The sequence below is a fragment of the Xiphophorus maculatus genome, chromosome 9 (assembly GCF_002775205.1).
Source record: "Xiphophorus maculatus strain JP 163 A chromosome 9, X_maculatus-5.0-male, whole genome shotgun sequence".
Lineage (NCBI taxonomy): Eukaryota > Metazoa > Chordata > Actinopteri > Cyprinodontiformes > Poeciliidae > Xiphophorus > Xiphophorus maculatus.
The window spans coordinates 20,686,850-20,701,862 of NC_036451.1; the positions used below are offsets into that span (position 1 = coordinate 20,686,850).

The window sequence follows — 15,013 nt, forward strand, 5'->3', positions numbered from 1 at the left end:
TGCAAACATTTGTTTGTTGGTCTTTCTGTAGACATTAAATTAGATTTCAGTTTGGTCTGACATAACCATTTTAAACATGAACATGCTTTGATCTGAACCATTTGAAGTGAACCTTTGTCCCAGTCTCAAGTCTTCTTCAGCCTCAGATACATTTCCTTCACGGATTGCCCTATATTTAGCTCCATTTAAAATAATCCTGTCAACACTGACCGGCTTCTTTGTACTTGCTGAAGAAAACATTCCCTCAGAATGAATTTGCAGCCATGTTGTAGTGTTGGCGTGCTGTATTAGTTTTCTTCCACACACTGTGTTTTTTCATGCAGAACAGAAGCTAAATTTAGTCTCAGCTGATTATTCCACAACAGCTTTTACTTGTGGTGAGATGAAATTACATACAGACAGACAGTTGGTTCCATTGAGTTTTATTTCCGGGTGTCATATTAAAAGGACACTAGGAACATATGCCCACCACACTTTCAGGCTTGTTTTTTGGGTGGAGGGAATTGTGAATGTTAATTTTTCAAAATCATGTGTCATGTCATGTAAATTGGCTTGTTGCATTAAATGTATATAAAATACACCGAGGCTTGTGGTTGTGACGTCCCAAAAAAATGCGAAAAGTTTAAAGATTATGAATATTTTTGAAATACCATGCCATTTTTTAAGAGTCCAGATGTTAGATTTTTAGTAAGAGCACTGGGTTACCAGTGGGTAACATATGCAATATATATAATATAAAATAAAATATAGTATTAAAGAAAGCAGTCAAAATATAAACATCAATGTTTTCTCAGATAATTAACTTAATTTAATCTGAGGAAAAAGCTGACACTTAGGAACGTTTCAGGACGTCAGGAGACCAAAAGCAGTAATACCTTGTCGTCTTCTCCGTTGTTTACGTAGTTTGATTGGCATCTCCAAAGAACTGTTTTGATTGGTTCATAGATTTGTCCGTCAATAGGATTAGCCTTCCTATTGGTCAAAGTCAAGGATTCCAAACTCACGTGCTCTTAGCTTGCTTTGAGGGCGGTGCCAGGTTGCAAGCTACCCGGTAGACGGAGAGAATTGTTGGTATTTGTTGGAAATACGAAGTTGAAAAAGATACTGGTCGACCATGGGAACTCGAGATGACGAATACGACTATTTGTTTAAAGGTAATTGGTTGTGGGGAAGTGGGTGACTGGCGGCGGACAGACCGTGTTTGCTGTGACTCCGTGATGTTAGCAAACTGAGGAAGTCAGCTGTAGAGATGCTAAGTTAGCTTGAACACTAAGTGACATAAGAAAAGACAACTAAGTAATTCGGTTTATAGCATTTTCGGATGGAAATCGCATAATCTTTGTTGTACTTTCCTGTAGAGTCTCTGTAAAGGAAGTCCCGTGATGTCCAATGTTTGGCCGTAATTTGTTTTATGCAAAGCTGTTTGCTAACATATTAGCTGCTTCTCATTTTAAAAACAATTATTTGAAACGCTTTAATTTTTGACACTGCTCATTCTGTTAAACATGTTGTTGCTAAATGAAGTTTTAACACCTTTAATAAACCTTACTAACATAATTAAAGTATCTATTTAAGGCGTTATCCTGTCATCTTTGATATGTACAGTTAAGAGCTAGATATTGACTCACATTGTATAAAAACAAACGTTACCTTTTTATCTTTGACATGAAACAGATTAAACAGTTCCCGCTCTAGGTCAGATAGGTCTATTTGTCAGAGACTTGTAAAATAAGAGATAATTTTGTTACTTTCTTGAAAGTCACTCATTTGTCCAAAATGTACCCTATGTACCATAGGGATCCATTCATCTGACTGTTCAGCAGGGAGATGATTCTGTGTTCTCTGTTTTGCTGTGAAATTTATGTATCAAACCCAGAACTGAAGTAAAAGCAAAGAGAATGAATCCAGAATGATTTGCTATTGAGCAAAGAAGAAGCCATCACTCCTAAAGCAATATGAAAACAAGCCAGATTACTGTTTGTTAATGCTGTCGGGGACAAAAACTTTAATTTCCAAACATATGTCCTGTTCTGTTCTGAAACTGAAAGGGAAGTGATGAGCAGGAGCGCTTTTATACGTCCTTGGAATAAAACAAAGCTCAGAACCAGTCACAATCAAAGCTGTCATGTCAAACCTCAAAATTATTGGAGATCGTTACAGAAACCTGACTGATTCATCTTTTCTTACAGTACTGTGAGAAGTCCTGACTCATCCTTCTTTTTAAAAAAAAATTCATTTCTTCCAAGAAACCGAACTTTGTCATTTTGATATAACTAATGAGTCATTTGTGTGTTTTTTAAAAAAAAGACACAGGATGGTTCAAAATCACATTGAAAAAAAATTTGCTGCATCTGTTTCTGCTCTCATGTGCAATGAGACACAATGCAGATTTTGCTCATTATGGCTGTGATGCATTATGAAAGTGTGCTGCAGGTTCTTCGACAGAGGATGCACTCTGTAAACCAAGCATCAAGGAAGGAATTACAATATTATTCCTATAATTTTGGGGGGTTTTCCCAGTAGTTGAAGCGCTGCTCTCAGATTAGAGGTAATAAAGAAAAGTTAGCTGATTCTGATCTCTTTGTCCACTGATTGGTGCATCTATGCACACATCATGTAAGCTTTACAGCTTCTGAGTGTGGAGCTAAATTAAACTACGTTACATACTGTGATAAATGCACGTCCATGAGATAAGCACGAGGCTGTCATCACAGTTTTATAACAAAGCCCATTAAATCTGCCAACGTGATCTGGGTGGGGTTGAATTTAACCACCTACCAGCCATCCACAACATAACAACATGGCTTTTTAACATGTGTACCTGGTTCGTTTAGTGGTTCTAATCGGAGATTCGGGCGTGGGGAAGAGTAACCTGCTGTCCCGTTTCACCCGGAATGAGTTCAACCTGGAGAGCAAGAGCACCATCGGGGTGGAGTTCGCCACCCGCAGCATCCAGGTGGATGGGAAGATGATAAAGGCTCAAATTTGGGACACAGCGGGACAGGAGCGCTACAGAGCAATCACCTCAGCGTGAGTCTGTGTTGTATTAGTCTTTTGACAGCAGTTACCTATTTAGAAATATGCCTTCTGGTTAAAGATTGTAGCTCAGCAGTTGGTGTTTATTCCTCATGCAAACGAAATCTTCGTCCTCCTGTAACTTTTGTTTTTCAGATTATTTCCCGTTATATTCAAAGTTACAAGCCTACATGTAAAATATTTCAGATAAACATTTTTTGTCGTGTTTTTTTTTTTCACTCTTCCTTTCTTGCCCTCAGGTACTACCGGGGCGCGGTCGGAGCGCTGCTAGTCTACGACATCGCCAAGCACCTGACGTACGAGAACGTGGAGCGCTGGCTGAAGGAGCTGAGGGACCACGCCGACAACAACATCGTCATCATGCTGGTGGGGAACAAGAGCGACCTCCGCCACCTCAGGGCCGTGCCCACCGACGAGGCTCGAGCCTTCGCGGGTTAGTTGTTTAATAAGTGTGTTTGTTATTACAGGCTCAGCTGTGTTTAGATGCTAAAGAGCCATAATGAGCATTATTTACTGACTGGGAGGACAGAATTGTTTCAAGCTTTATTACTTGTCCCATTTTTTAAATGCCGTATCCAGCCATCCATCTATTTTATTTATTTATCGTAAAACCTTTTTACGTTTTTGTATACAAGAAATTCTACAATATTTGAAAGTATTAATTATATATGTAAACTGTTAGCCCTAGCAAATAACTAAGTACCTAAAATTATGGTAAAATTGTTACTGTTTATGTAATAAAATGATCGAGAACGTTCAATACAATGAGGTTAAGCTGAAAATAAAGAAACATAGATCCTAGTGAAACGCTAAAGGAAAAAAAAAATACCATTTGCATTACACCTTTACTTTCCTTTCTTAACCCAAAGTACTAACATACTTTTAGATCACTTCAGCCTTCAGAAACATCTAAAAACATTTGTAGTTCATTAGGGAGTTATCAGATGCACGATTTGTCCTGATGTGATCATGTAGACAAAGCCAGTCAATGGCTGGATCTGAACTCCATCCATTCCTGTTTAAACCACCCAGTTAATGACTGTAAACACACTTTAAGGATGTATTTTGATCTCTTTGTGTTTTGTCTCAAATTCAGAGAAGAACACTCTGTCATTTATTGAAACGTCAGCCCTGGACTCCACTAATGTAGAAGAAGCATTCAAGAATATTCTCACAGGTAGGAGAAGAGATTCACCAACGATTCAGTTTGACACAAACCATTTCCACTCTGTCACATCCTTGTTGTTTTTTTTATTTCCCCCCCCCACAGAAATCTACCGGATTGTATCTCAGAGGCAAATATCAGACAGATCTGCGCACGACGATTCTCCAGGCAACAACGTCGTGGACATCAGTGTCCCTCCAACCATGGATGGGCAGAGGGGGAACAAACTGCCCTGCTGTCAAAGCCTGTGACCCCTCATGTGTTCTCTGCCAACCTCTTCTGTTTTCCTTCCTGATTCATTTCAACTTTCATGCTGCTCTCGTTACGATCTCATGTTTTCAAAACAGCCGGAATGTCAAAACTTTAATTTGACTTTCATTTTTTGCTGGGTTTCTTTTTCTTCTTTTGGTCTTCCTTTGATTTCTAAGAAAAAACATCTTAAATATTTTTCTCTCTTGGTGTGGCCAGGTGAAAGGCGCTTTAAGCAGGCAGAGCCTGTAGTAAACTACAATCTGTTTATAATTCATGAGACGACGATCCTATTGACCCGCTCCCGTCGAGGGACTGGTGAGGGATCAGCAGGTCTCTTCCTAGTCTGCATAAAGACTCATGACACAGTTTTCCACAGTGGAAACTCTTCATCTCTTTTGTTGTTGAGCTGATTCTGCCCTGTCCTGCTGTAGAGGAGGAGCCAAGGAGAAAGAAGGTCTGAAATTTCTGCTTGCTACTTTGAGTCCCTTTTGCCCATCCTGGTATGAAATCGGCAAGAGCCACTGGCTGTGACTGACTGATTTAATGTGGGCGGGTGTGAAACAAATGCTGTGATTTAATTGTATGTGTGTGTCTTTCTGGATGTGTGTTGATCATAGAGCACAAAGATACCAAAGGAAACTATTGCAGTCCTCATGCATTTTCCAGGCTAACTGCAAAAAAAAAAAAAAAAAAACAATGGGTAATGCTCCATGGATGAGCTATTTTGTTGCGTGCTTGATATGTGAAATCATGTGATCTGATTCCTGTTCTTTTATCTTAATTTGGCTGAGATCAAACTTTGATGTTTTTGCACTAATGTCCTACAGTTTCACAGAAACACATCCAATCATAATTTCCAAACACTTAGACAAGAACACTTTTTTTTTTTTTTTTATCCTGGAGAATTTTTTTTTTGCAGCTTTTGCTGTCAGTTGAATGTGTTAAATATCAAACTGGATTGGATTTAAAATCTGTTTTAATCTGATGACATTTCAGTCACAACAAATTCAACCTTTTAACTTTTTACACTTATCTGAGAAAAAAGGACCTGAAAACACAAAATCTTAATTTCAGTAAATGGATAAAATGTTTTTTTGTTGTTTTTTTCCCCCTTATGTGTTGGGGGGGGGGGGGGGGGAGGGGATTCTGTACAATTTATCCAATGTGATCTAACATTTCCACAAAATAAATGCCTGCCAAGTGAGCAGTTTTCTTTGACATTGCTCATGAGATGCTGAAATAAAAAGAAGTGTGTAAAGCCGTTGCCTGAATGGTAAGCAGTTGTTATGGGTTGCTGAGGCCAGTTTATTCTCAACGTTGTGAAGGTTTCAGAGAGGTTTGCTTGAGATCACACCAGACGGGTCAGGGATAAAGTTGTGAAGTTTAGAGCTGGGTTAGATAATAAAAAGCAGCGAGGAGTGCTTGTAATAGCTTCCTACAGGTAGAGGCGCCACAAATGTGGAAAAAGGCACTCTGCTCAGATCAGACCAAAATTCAACTCTCCTCTCTGGTGGTGGTACAAACTGAACACCCTATATCCACATCATGATTTTCATCAGCAGAACAACCCTAAACATGGAGCGTATGAGTTAAGAGTCAAAGTCAAGACCTAAAATTTCTTCAAGAATCAACGTCTAACATACCGACTCAGATCCGACCGAGTTTAATCTTTCTTCTTCAAAAGAATAGGTAACATTTTCAGGTTTTCAAAACCAGGTACTATTTTCCCTCCTCTTCAAAGTCTTGACAAAACCCTGTAAAAAAATATTTAACTAGTATCAAACTATTTATGAGAATCGTATTTCCAAATGGTCCTCATATGGCATAGTAGTCATAAAGGGGCTTCCTTTGTCCTGGTGGCTCTGAATGTTTACAGTTCATTGTTTTGACAGTTTTGAGCCCACGTCCCTGTTTATTTCCTCTGATGAGCATGCATCTGTCATCCACCATCACTTCTCGGGGCAGTGCACGCCTTCCCTGACCGCAGACCCAGGCTGTAAAAGGTGATGATGATGAAGATCCTCGGGGGCAGTATTTAAAGCCCCAGGAAAGCGGAAGCCTGGTCTGGGCCGAGTTATCAGCTGACAGGAGACAGACAGGGAGGTGCTGTAGTCGGCTAGCACAGCTCAGACAGCTCTAGCTGAGCTGTCGCACAATTGTTTTGTTGTTCCTTCCGACCTACAGTGAAAATGGAGTGAGGAGACAAAGCGAGGCTAAAGGGGCGCTGATGAAAGCTGCCTTGAAAAGTCACTGAAGACCGAAGAAGGTGAGTAGCTGTTAGCTTTTATGTCTTATAGCCGCTAACGGGGTGTTAGCAGCCGCTCACTGACAGCTAACACAGCTCGGCTATTCAGCGTGTTTGTTTTTAACCAGAAAACATAAAGAAGCGTTTAATGTTGCGTAATATTTCAGCTATCAGCAGGAATTGTCTTCATGAACCACATTGCCCGTCTGCCGACGTATGCTTTCGGTGCCATGACGCCGCTACTGAGCTCCAGACAATAGCCTGTGTCAAAGCCCCAACATCTGTCTGCAGCTGCAACATTAGCCGCTGAAAGCCAGAGCAGAAAGAAAACATACCCACTTCACCGTTTACGTTCACCACTCTTTTTTTGTTTTCGACCAGTGTGCCGTGTTGTCTTTAAATCCACGCGTTGATCTGAAATAAAACTATAAGTGTCTGGTTTAATCCCAGTGTTTACACTCGGCCCGTGTCGAAACAGACAGTAAATGATTAGGTTTAGCTGTTGTTTCTGATTTGGAGAGGAGGGGGGTTGGTTACCTCTTTGTTTATCTGGGTCAAGGATTGTGACACCGTCCTAATCGCATCAAGTAAGGCATCAACTTATTTGCTCAATAATTCAGGAAGGAAGTTGAAATCTGGGCCCTTAAGCTTAAACCAAATGCTTTAACCCTGCAAGTTCCTCTGTAGATTCAGGAGACTGTTGTCTGGTCTGTAGTGGAGATGCTGTTGCATTAATACAAGTTGACATAGATCTCAGGTTTAGTGGAGAACTTCTTCTTTTTTTTTTTCTTTTTTTTTTCATACCACTTGTTTTAGTCTGAGTAGATTTCCTAAAAAATGATTCATTTCCTCTCTATTCAAAAATAGTGAGACATGCATGTCCAAACTGAAATTTATCAGTAAGTACAAATTTCTGTTGGTCATGTTCATTTGTAATTAATATGCAAGACACCCCAATTTGCTTGCCTAAGACACAAATGTGGCCCCAAATCTAGCCGGTTCAGCCTCCTGTGTGGGTTATCTGGAGACAACCAGCTGGTTATCAGTGGGCCACACATCTCAGTCACGGCTGCTGACATCACTTTGGTCTTTTAACAACTGCTTTGGGAAGAAAAAAAGAACTGGTCTGTTTCCAAAACACCAGCTCTCTCATAGATGATGCAAAGCAATTCTAAAGAAGAATGTGTCTGCTGGCGTGGCAGGAAATGCATTCGTGGTTTCCCACATGTGGACTGGAAATATTGAGTTAAAATATCCCTGTTTTACATCATTTACTCAAAAAAAAAAGGTTTAGTGCAAATGTATAGCACGATCAAACACAAAGTGTTTGTTTTGATAGCAAAGTAATGTAAGCACAGATTTTTATGGTTTGGTAAAACGTCATTTTACTTGGATTTTAACTCATAGATTTTATTTGCACAAGAAATGGAACTGAAAACAGCTCAGTGGTTGTTTTCATGTGGTTATTAATCAGAACATCATCCCTCTTTGACGTTCTGTTTTTTTTTTATAAACGAAAGAATAATCGGCCTATTTAAGAGTTAATTTGTTAAATATGCAAGTATGAAAAGATGAATGCATGGAGTGTTGCATGTAATCCTACGGAGACGAGAGGAAAAAGACTGAAACTGTCAGAAATAAATGAACTGTGATTTATGTACCAAACAAGCATCTGTTTTTTCTTATGGTTTTTTTTTTTCTTCCTCCCATCTTTTCCAACAAATAAATGAACAGGTTTTGTTGTCAACAGAGTAAAGCCGGGGTAACGTCATGAAAAGATTCCTGATAATTTCACTCATTTCTGAAACGAGTGACGTCAGGCCTTCTATGTTAGTCGCACATGGTGGAGTATTTTAAGCCTTTATTTCTTGTAATTTTGATGATCATGGCCTAAATTTATTATGTTTCACAACATTTTCAAATCGTATCCCTCCCCTCTCTTCCACTTGGATTCCTGGTTTGGTGGTTTATTTGGCTTGATTGGTTAGTTTGGGTTAACTTGAACTACTTTAGTTTGGTTCACTTAATTTAATACCTACCTAGAGTTGTGATTGTGATATGCTGTATATTTAGCTCAAATTCAAAGTTTTGACCCCTCCATAACCAAAGAAGCTGATCAGAATGCTGTGTATAAATACATATTCAGAAAAAGTTCGGTGGTAGGAAAGGTGTACGGGCAAAAGGAAAAAAATCCATTCAGGAATTCAATGCTCAAATGAATCTTACACAAGGACCACAAATGTCCCATTTGTCAAGCCACTCCTGAACCAGAAAGAAAGTCAGAAGTGTCTTACCTGAGCTGAGGAGAAAAATCATCACCGTCACTCGGTGGTTCAGTTTTCAGAGGAAAGTCAAGTTTGCGTTTCATTTGGAAATCAAGATCCAAATGAAAGAGTGGCGAGGCGTAGACTCCACGTTTCTTGAAGTCCAGTGTGAAGTTTCCACAGTCGGTAACGAGTTGTGGTCAATGCGGTGTTGGCCAACTGCGTTTTTATGAAGTCCACAGTCGACACAGCCGCCTGCCAGGAAATTCTAGAGAACATCGTGCTTCCTTCTGCTTTGTTGAGACGCCGATTTCATTTTCCAACTTGGCATCTCGCAACTTATGCAGTAATTCATGCGAAAAGAGGCCCAACCAAATATTGAGTGCACAGAAATGAACACACCTACGAGGATTCTGTTTAACATTCTGTTTAAAAATTTCTGTTTAAAAAACAAAACAAAAAAACCCCAATTTTTATTATTATGTAATCTCTCATTTTCTGACACTGAATATTGGATTTTCACTGTCTCTGAGCCATAATTGTCAGAATCACAAGAAATAAAGATGTAAAATATTTCACTCTTCTATACAGTAAATTAATTTTGGTTTCTGGAATAAGTGGCAAATATATTTTCAGTGACATTCAAGTTTTTGAGATGTAAAAATCTGGTGCATTTGAGAACATAATATGTTACTGTCTTTTTTTTCTGATTAGTTTAGCTCCTCTTTTTAAATATGTCTTCCACTGAGAAAGACCAGGACTTTTTTTTTTTCCTTTTCAAACTGAATTTATTTATTTATTTTATTTTTTTTTTACCAAACTCAATCAAACCTCTGCATGTCTGCTTCTCTGTAGAGGCATTGTTCTGTGGTGGAAAGCAGCAGACGTTCGCTCTCATTGTTATTCCCCCGTCCTCGGACCATCCGGCGCCTACAGCCCTCGACGCCATCGCTTCTGCCTGTGCGGCCAGCGTCTGGACGAGGCGACCATGACGACAGGCGGGTGCTGCCACCTGCCCGGCTCCCTGTGCGACTGCGCCGGCACGGGGGGCATGTGGAAGATTGTCGAGGAGGCGGGCGGCGAAGGATGCCAGGCCCTCTACGTCACTCAGGTCACAGCGCTAGACGGGCGGCTGCTGTCCTCCGTGCTCAAACCCATGAGCGTACAAAGGTGAGGCCCGGACTTGTCACGCAATCTCAATATGGCGACAAGCGGTTTCCTCCGGATTCAGGAGTTTGAGTTTGAACGAATGTTGTCCGTTTGCATCAGCGACGGTCCCATCTGCCGCATTTGCCACGAGGGGGGCAGCAGCGAGGGACTCCTGTCCCCGTGTGACTGCACGGGCACGCTGGGCACGGTGCACAAGAGCTGCCTGGAGAAGTGGCTGTCGTCGTCCAACACCAGCTACTGCGAGCTCTGTCACACAGAGTTCAGCATCGAGAGGCGACCCAAGCCGCTCACAGAGGTAACCGTCGTCTGCGTCCGTCTTCTTTTTCTCGTCTCATTCGCTGGCTTTGCAAAGGTTTTCATACTAGCACTTTCCCCCCCCATGTTTATGTCATACTTAGTTGAAATAAGTGTGAAAAATGTAGCGCACATTTTGAATTCAGCTCCACTTTTTGCTGTCATTTTATCGTCAGGTTCTTTGAAGTAACCTCGTCTCTGCATGCTTGAAATTTCCCCGTTTTTCTCTCTGCGAGATAACTATTTAGTCAGGCTGACCAAACCTGACTCAATTTTTAACTATAAATGTTTTGTATTGTTCACTCTTATCTTACATTTTCCTTATTTTTACAATTACACAACACTTTTTGTTGAGTCACACATCCTAATGAAATAAAATAAAATAAGTTTGCGGTTGTTTAGGTGATGAGAAAATCTCCTTAGGGGTTGTGAACACATCTGCGGGGAACTTCATGCTTGAAGATCTGCAATGTCCCTTTTCTTCCACTCTCGTTTTTCACCTTTCACCTCCCCGCTCCACAGTGGCTGCAGGACCCCGGCCCTCGTAACGAAAAGCGGACGCTGTTCTGCGACATGGTGTGCTTCCTCTTCATCACGCCACTGGCGGCTATCTCCGGCTGGCTGTGCCTGAGGGGGGCTCAGGACCACCTTCGCATGGGCAGCTGGCTGCAGGCCGTGGGCCTCATCGCGCTCACCATCGCCCTCTTCACCATCTACGTCCTCTGGACCCTGGTGAGCATGACTCCCGACGCAGCCCAGCTGCAAAAAGAACCTCGTGCCTTTGCTGACGTCTCTTCCGCATTTCCGTCCGCCAGGTCTCTTTCCGCTACCACTGTCAGCTCTACTCCGAGTGGAGAAGAACAAATCAGAAAGTGCGTCTTCTCATTCCCGAAGCCAGGGAGTCCAGCTCTTCCCAGCATTCCTTGCTCTCTAACAAACTGAAGAAGTCTGCCAGTGAGAGTATCGTATGAGAGCAGATGGAGACATGTGGGAAGCTTGCATCAAGTTTGTTGACTGGACTTCAAAGAAGCACTTTTGGGCTCTTTTTTTGTTATTATTTGTTTTACTTTTTATTGCTTTCTTCCTTTTTTGCATATTTTGTCACTCCATCTTATAAATGCATTCTGCAGGACCGCATTTGTTTTTCATCATTGGATGTTTGATGAAGTTTATGCAAAAAAACAAAACAGAGAAGACTGAGGGACAGCATGTGATGTTCAGAAGCATACATGTTTTCTGACTCATCATGATGGATGTGAGGATGATGAGGGGTTCTGCTAACCATAAATGGATTTTTGTAATCGTCCCCCATAGTTCGGCAACCTCACTTCAAAAGTATTCACTCCCTGAAGTGTTGCCCATTCAGGCATAACATCAAATTAACCCTCTATTGTGAAAAAAAAAAACCCTGAAAAATGTAGTTCACATTTTTGATACCCCTACATATAAAAGTGTAACCAGCTGCCATGAAAAGACACCCAGTTTGTAACTGTGTAACGTCTCAACCGTATTTAAAGGAAACCTTCTGCAGGGCTCTGCAGAATGATTTCTCAGTGTGACGAAAACGGTAACTGCACCCTAAGCGGGGTGTTTTGTGTCGACGTGTTTTAACCTGCTCTGCCTCTCTGCCGTTTGTAACTCACTGCCGTACGAGTGTGCTCTCATGTTACTGTGACTGGAGCAGGTTGGAAAAAAAAACCCTCCCGTCTTTGATTTATACTTCACAACCCAGATGTTGATTATGCAGTTTGAGTTTAAACGCTCGACTCAGATTTTTCACTGCAGCAGTTTCTTTCTATTTTTTAACTCCTGGTCTAGTGAGGGATGACTGTGTAACATGAGGTTATGCAACAATAACACAGTGGAAATTGAAGCTTTTACTGTAAACAGAGATACTAACATGCACAGTTATGCATGTCAAACTCACAATTAGTGATTTTGGGGTTTTTTTTTTGTTGATGTATTTTTAAATTCACTTTAGACCGGATATCCTGTTTCCAGCTGAAGCAGGCTACGTCAGCAAGGTTTTTGTATCATCAGCACTTAACATGTCAGTGTTTATTTGGAGGGACAGAAAATAAAACAGCTTTTAAAAGAACATTATATATATAAACTAGAGGGATTTATTGATGTAATCTGGAGTCTAGAGGGCCACATAAAAAGCTACGGTGGGCCAGATTTGGCCCCCGGGCCTTGAGTTTGACACATGTGCTCTAGAGGGATCATATAAGTGCCAGTGCAGGAAGAGCTGCTCCACAAGAACACCTTCCAAATCGTCCAGTTGGAGTGAAAAGCGCTCGCCTCCTCATGCCCAGTTCAATACATCAACTATAAACCTAGCTTATTACAATATTTTGTGGTATTCCATATAATAAGAATAAAAAAAATGATATAGAGAAAAACTCATCTGTATTTTTTTTGACAGTATGTCTATCACCCGTTTGTCAAAGCTTCACAAACACAATGCCTTAAAGATAAAAATTTCCTGTTGTGATATAGGCTGTTGGTATTTTACCGCTAATTTAATTTAAAGCTTTTTGATATTTATTGAAGCTCCCATGAAACCAAAAATATGTCCAGACAACAGCAGTAAAAAATCTCAACCAAACTGTCAGTTTTTAAACATCAAGTAAAGTTTATGCCATAAATCAGTTTTTATCAAGATGATATCTTTCATACACCTAGATCAGACTTCCTAGTTTGCTATTATCACATAAGTGATCATGCATGTTTACATTGTAGATGGATCTATTTTTCCAAGCGCAGTGTAGTTGCAATTTCAGGATGAAAACTTGGTTTTAAACACTAAGTTTACAGTAACTGGGCGGATGAAACGGTCTTATTTTTCCACCTCTTAGATTTTCAGGATGTGAACTTGTGCCACAAAATGCTTCTGTTGGAGATTTTGTATAACAGAAAAGTGTGTTAAGGGTATTCGATTATTATATTATATTATTATACTCCCATAATGTTTACACTAGCTTCTTCCAGTAAATATTTATCACTGGTTATTTAAAAAAAAAAAATGCATTTAATATCCTCGCTGAGACTTCACTGGATTATGGCTGTGATTTCCTGCTCATCGTAAACACCAGCAGCTACCAGTCTATTGCACAACAAAGAAATGGATTGACTTTTCCTTTATTAAGTGTGTCTAAAATTATGCAAAACTGACCCCATTTTGGCTACAGCGTTGCCATAGAGATGTAAAAATCCCTAAAGCGTCTCTCTGCGCTGTGGTCAATCTGTGTATTCAACCCATGAAATGTCACCCAACAGATTGTAAATAATGTAAATGTCACTCGTTTTTCTAACACTTCTGTCCTGTTTGTAGTTTTTGTTTGTTTTAAAGAGGCAGCATTGTTTGTACTCCATAGGTTGAGTCGCTGTTCTTTGTTTATAATATTACGTTGTTTTCTGGTACATTACAGGATGTCTTTTTAAAAAAATCCTGGCACCTTCAACCAGCCAAGAATTGTTTGCTAAAATGTAATAATAAATGCTGCGTGGGTATTAATGTAGGACGTGTCGCCTGTGATCATTAGCCGGTTGACGCTTGTAGCAAAAGCGTCTTCTGGTTTAAAAACCCCGTAGCTCCATAAGCTTGTTTACATCTCATCCTTTAACTCTGGCAGGGAGAGGTGAGGGAAGGAGGGGTCGTCTGTTCGCTAATCCTGATGGAAAACAAACCGCTAATCTCAGGTTTTACTATAAAATCGGTCACATCTCCTCATTCAGTCCTCTGCATAAGCTCCTTAGTTGGAGAAACATGAGTTCAAAGTATTAGATTTGCAGCTGCTGTTGATGGCAAGAGGTACAAAAAAAAAAAAAACATTTCTGTATCCTCGGCCGTCTCAGGCTGCTTTGATACATTGTTCCCTAAATTCTCACATATTTACTCTGATTTTTACCCATTACCTAAAAAGGTCAATTTTAAATGAAAAAAAGTTTTAAAAAATTTTTTTGTAGAATTTTGACTTGATATGTGAGGAAAATGTCTAGTCTCTAAAAATTCCTTTTAGCTTTTATCGCTTTAAAAACACAAACTTCACACACGCTGTGCTGACGTTCTTCATTTCACCTTATTGGTGCTTGTGTTTTAAATGGTCCTCTTAATATATTGACCGTTTGGGTTTCTGTTTGTGACCAAAGAAAACCTCCTCAAAATTGTCGGATAAAACACAAAAGTGTTCATCTTTTAATGACCAAGTTTTCTGCTTTCCTGTTAATCTCCATAGAGCCACGTCTACCCACCGTCTTTTGCACCCAAATCTGCTTTTAATTACCCTGTTAAAACCTGGCCTAATACACCAAGTGTTTTCAAACGGTGATCTAAATCATGTTTTCATTGCTTAAAAGAACAAAAAATCTAAATCTTTTTCAGTCTTCTTTAACCGAGCCCAAGAATAAATGAGTAAAAGCGTTTGCCTTTTAATTTACGACATGCGAGACCCTTTTGGAGTTTTGGATCTGCGATGATCTACACATTCTTTTCCTACAAAAATATTTGACCGTTTTACATTTGTATAAAGTTTGCTTAGTTTATTGCCGGGAGAGAAACATATTCTCAATAAGCTTGTTCATTTT

General features: G+C 40.1%; 2 protein-coding genes across 2 annotated transcripts; both read left to right on the forward strand.

Annotated features, from left to right (window-relative positions):
* Positions 1-1,016: 1,016 nt before the first annotated feature.
* Positions 1,017-5,717, forward strand: LOC102219022 (ras-related protein Rab-11B-like). Its single transcript, XM_005795580.2, has 5 exons — positions 1,017-1,154; positions 2,835-3,030; positions 3,276-3,469; positions 4,133-4,213; positions 4,307-5,717. Exons 1-5 carry the CDS (start codon positions 1,115-1,117, stop codon positions 4,450-4,452), a joined length of 657 nt encoding a protein of 218 aa, XP_005795637.1. The 5' UTR covers positions 1,017-1,114; the 3' UTR covers positions 4,453-5,717.
* A 653-nt stretch (positions 5,718-6,370) lies between these two features.
* Positions 6,371-13,947, forward strand: march2 (membrane associated ring-CH-type finger 2). The gene is made up of 5 exons (XM_005795579.2): positions 6,371-6,719; positions 9,818-10,132; positions 10,232-10,427; positions 10,949-11,158; positions 11,242-13,947. The coding sequence occupies exons 2-5, from the start codon at positions 9,951-9,953 to the stop codon at positions 11,395-11,397; spliced, it is 744 nt and encodes a 247-aa protein (XP_005795636.1). The 5' UTR covers positions 6,371-6,719; positions 9,818-9,950; the 3' UTR covers positions 11,398-13,947.
* The last annotated feature ends 1,066 nt before the right edge of the window (positions 13,948-15,013 follow it).

What these genes read in the sequence shown, in the direction of transcription:
- march2 (XM_005795579.2), top strand. Translation starts at nt 9,951, where the DNA reads ATGACGACAGGCGGGTGCTGCCACCTGCCCGGCTCCCTGTGCGACTGC. An exon ending in GACCCAAGCCGCTCACAGAG is followed by an intron (nt 10,428 to 10,948) that starts GTAACCGTCGTC and finishes CCCGCTCCACAG; the next exon opens with TGGCTGCAGGACCCCGGCCC. An exon ending in TCTACGTCCTCTGGACCCTG is followed by an intron (nt 11,159 to 11,241) that starts GTGAGCATGACT and finishes TCCGTCCGCCAG; the next exon opens with GTCTCTTTCCGCTACCACTG.
- LOC102219022 (XM_005795580.2), top strand. Translation starts at nt 1,115, where the DNA reads ATGGGAACTCGAGATGACGAATACGACTATTTGTTTAAAG. An exon ending in TACAGAGCAATCACCTCAGC is followed by an intron (nt 3,031 to 3,275) that starts GTGAGTCTGTGT and finishes TCTTGCCCTCAG; the next exon opens with GTACTACCGGGGCGCGGTCG. An exon ending in ATTCAAGAATATTCTCACAG is followed by an intron (nt 4,214 to 4,306) that starts GTAGGAGAAGAG and finishes CCCCCCCCACAG; the next exon opens with AAATCTACCGGATTGTATCT.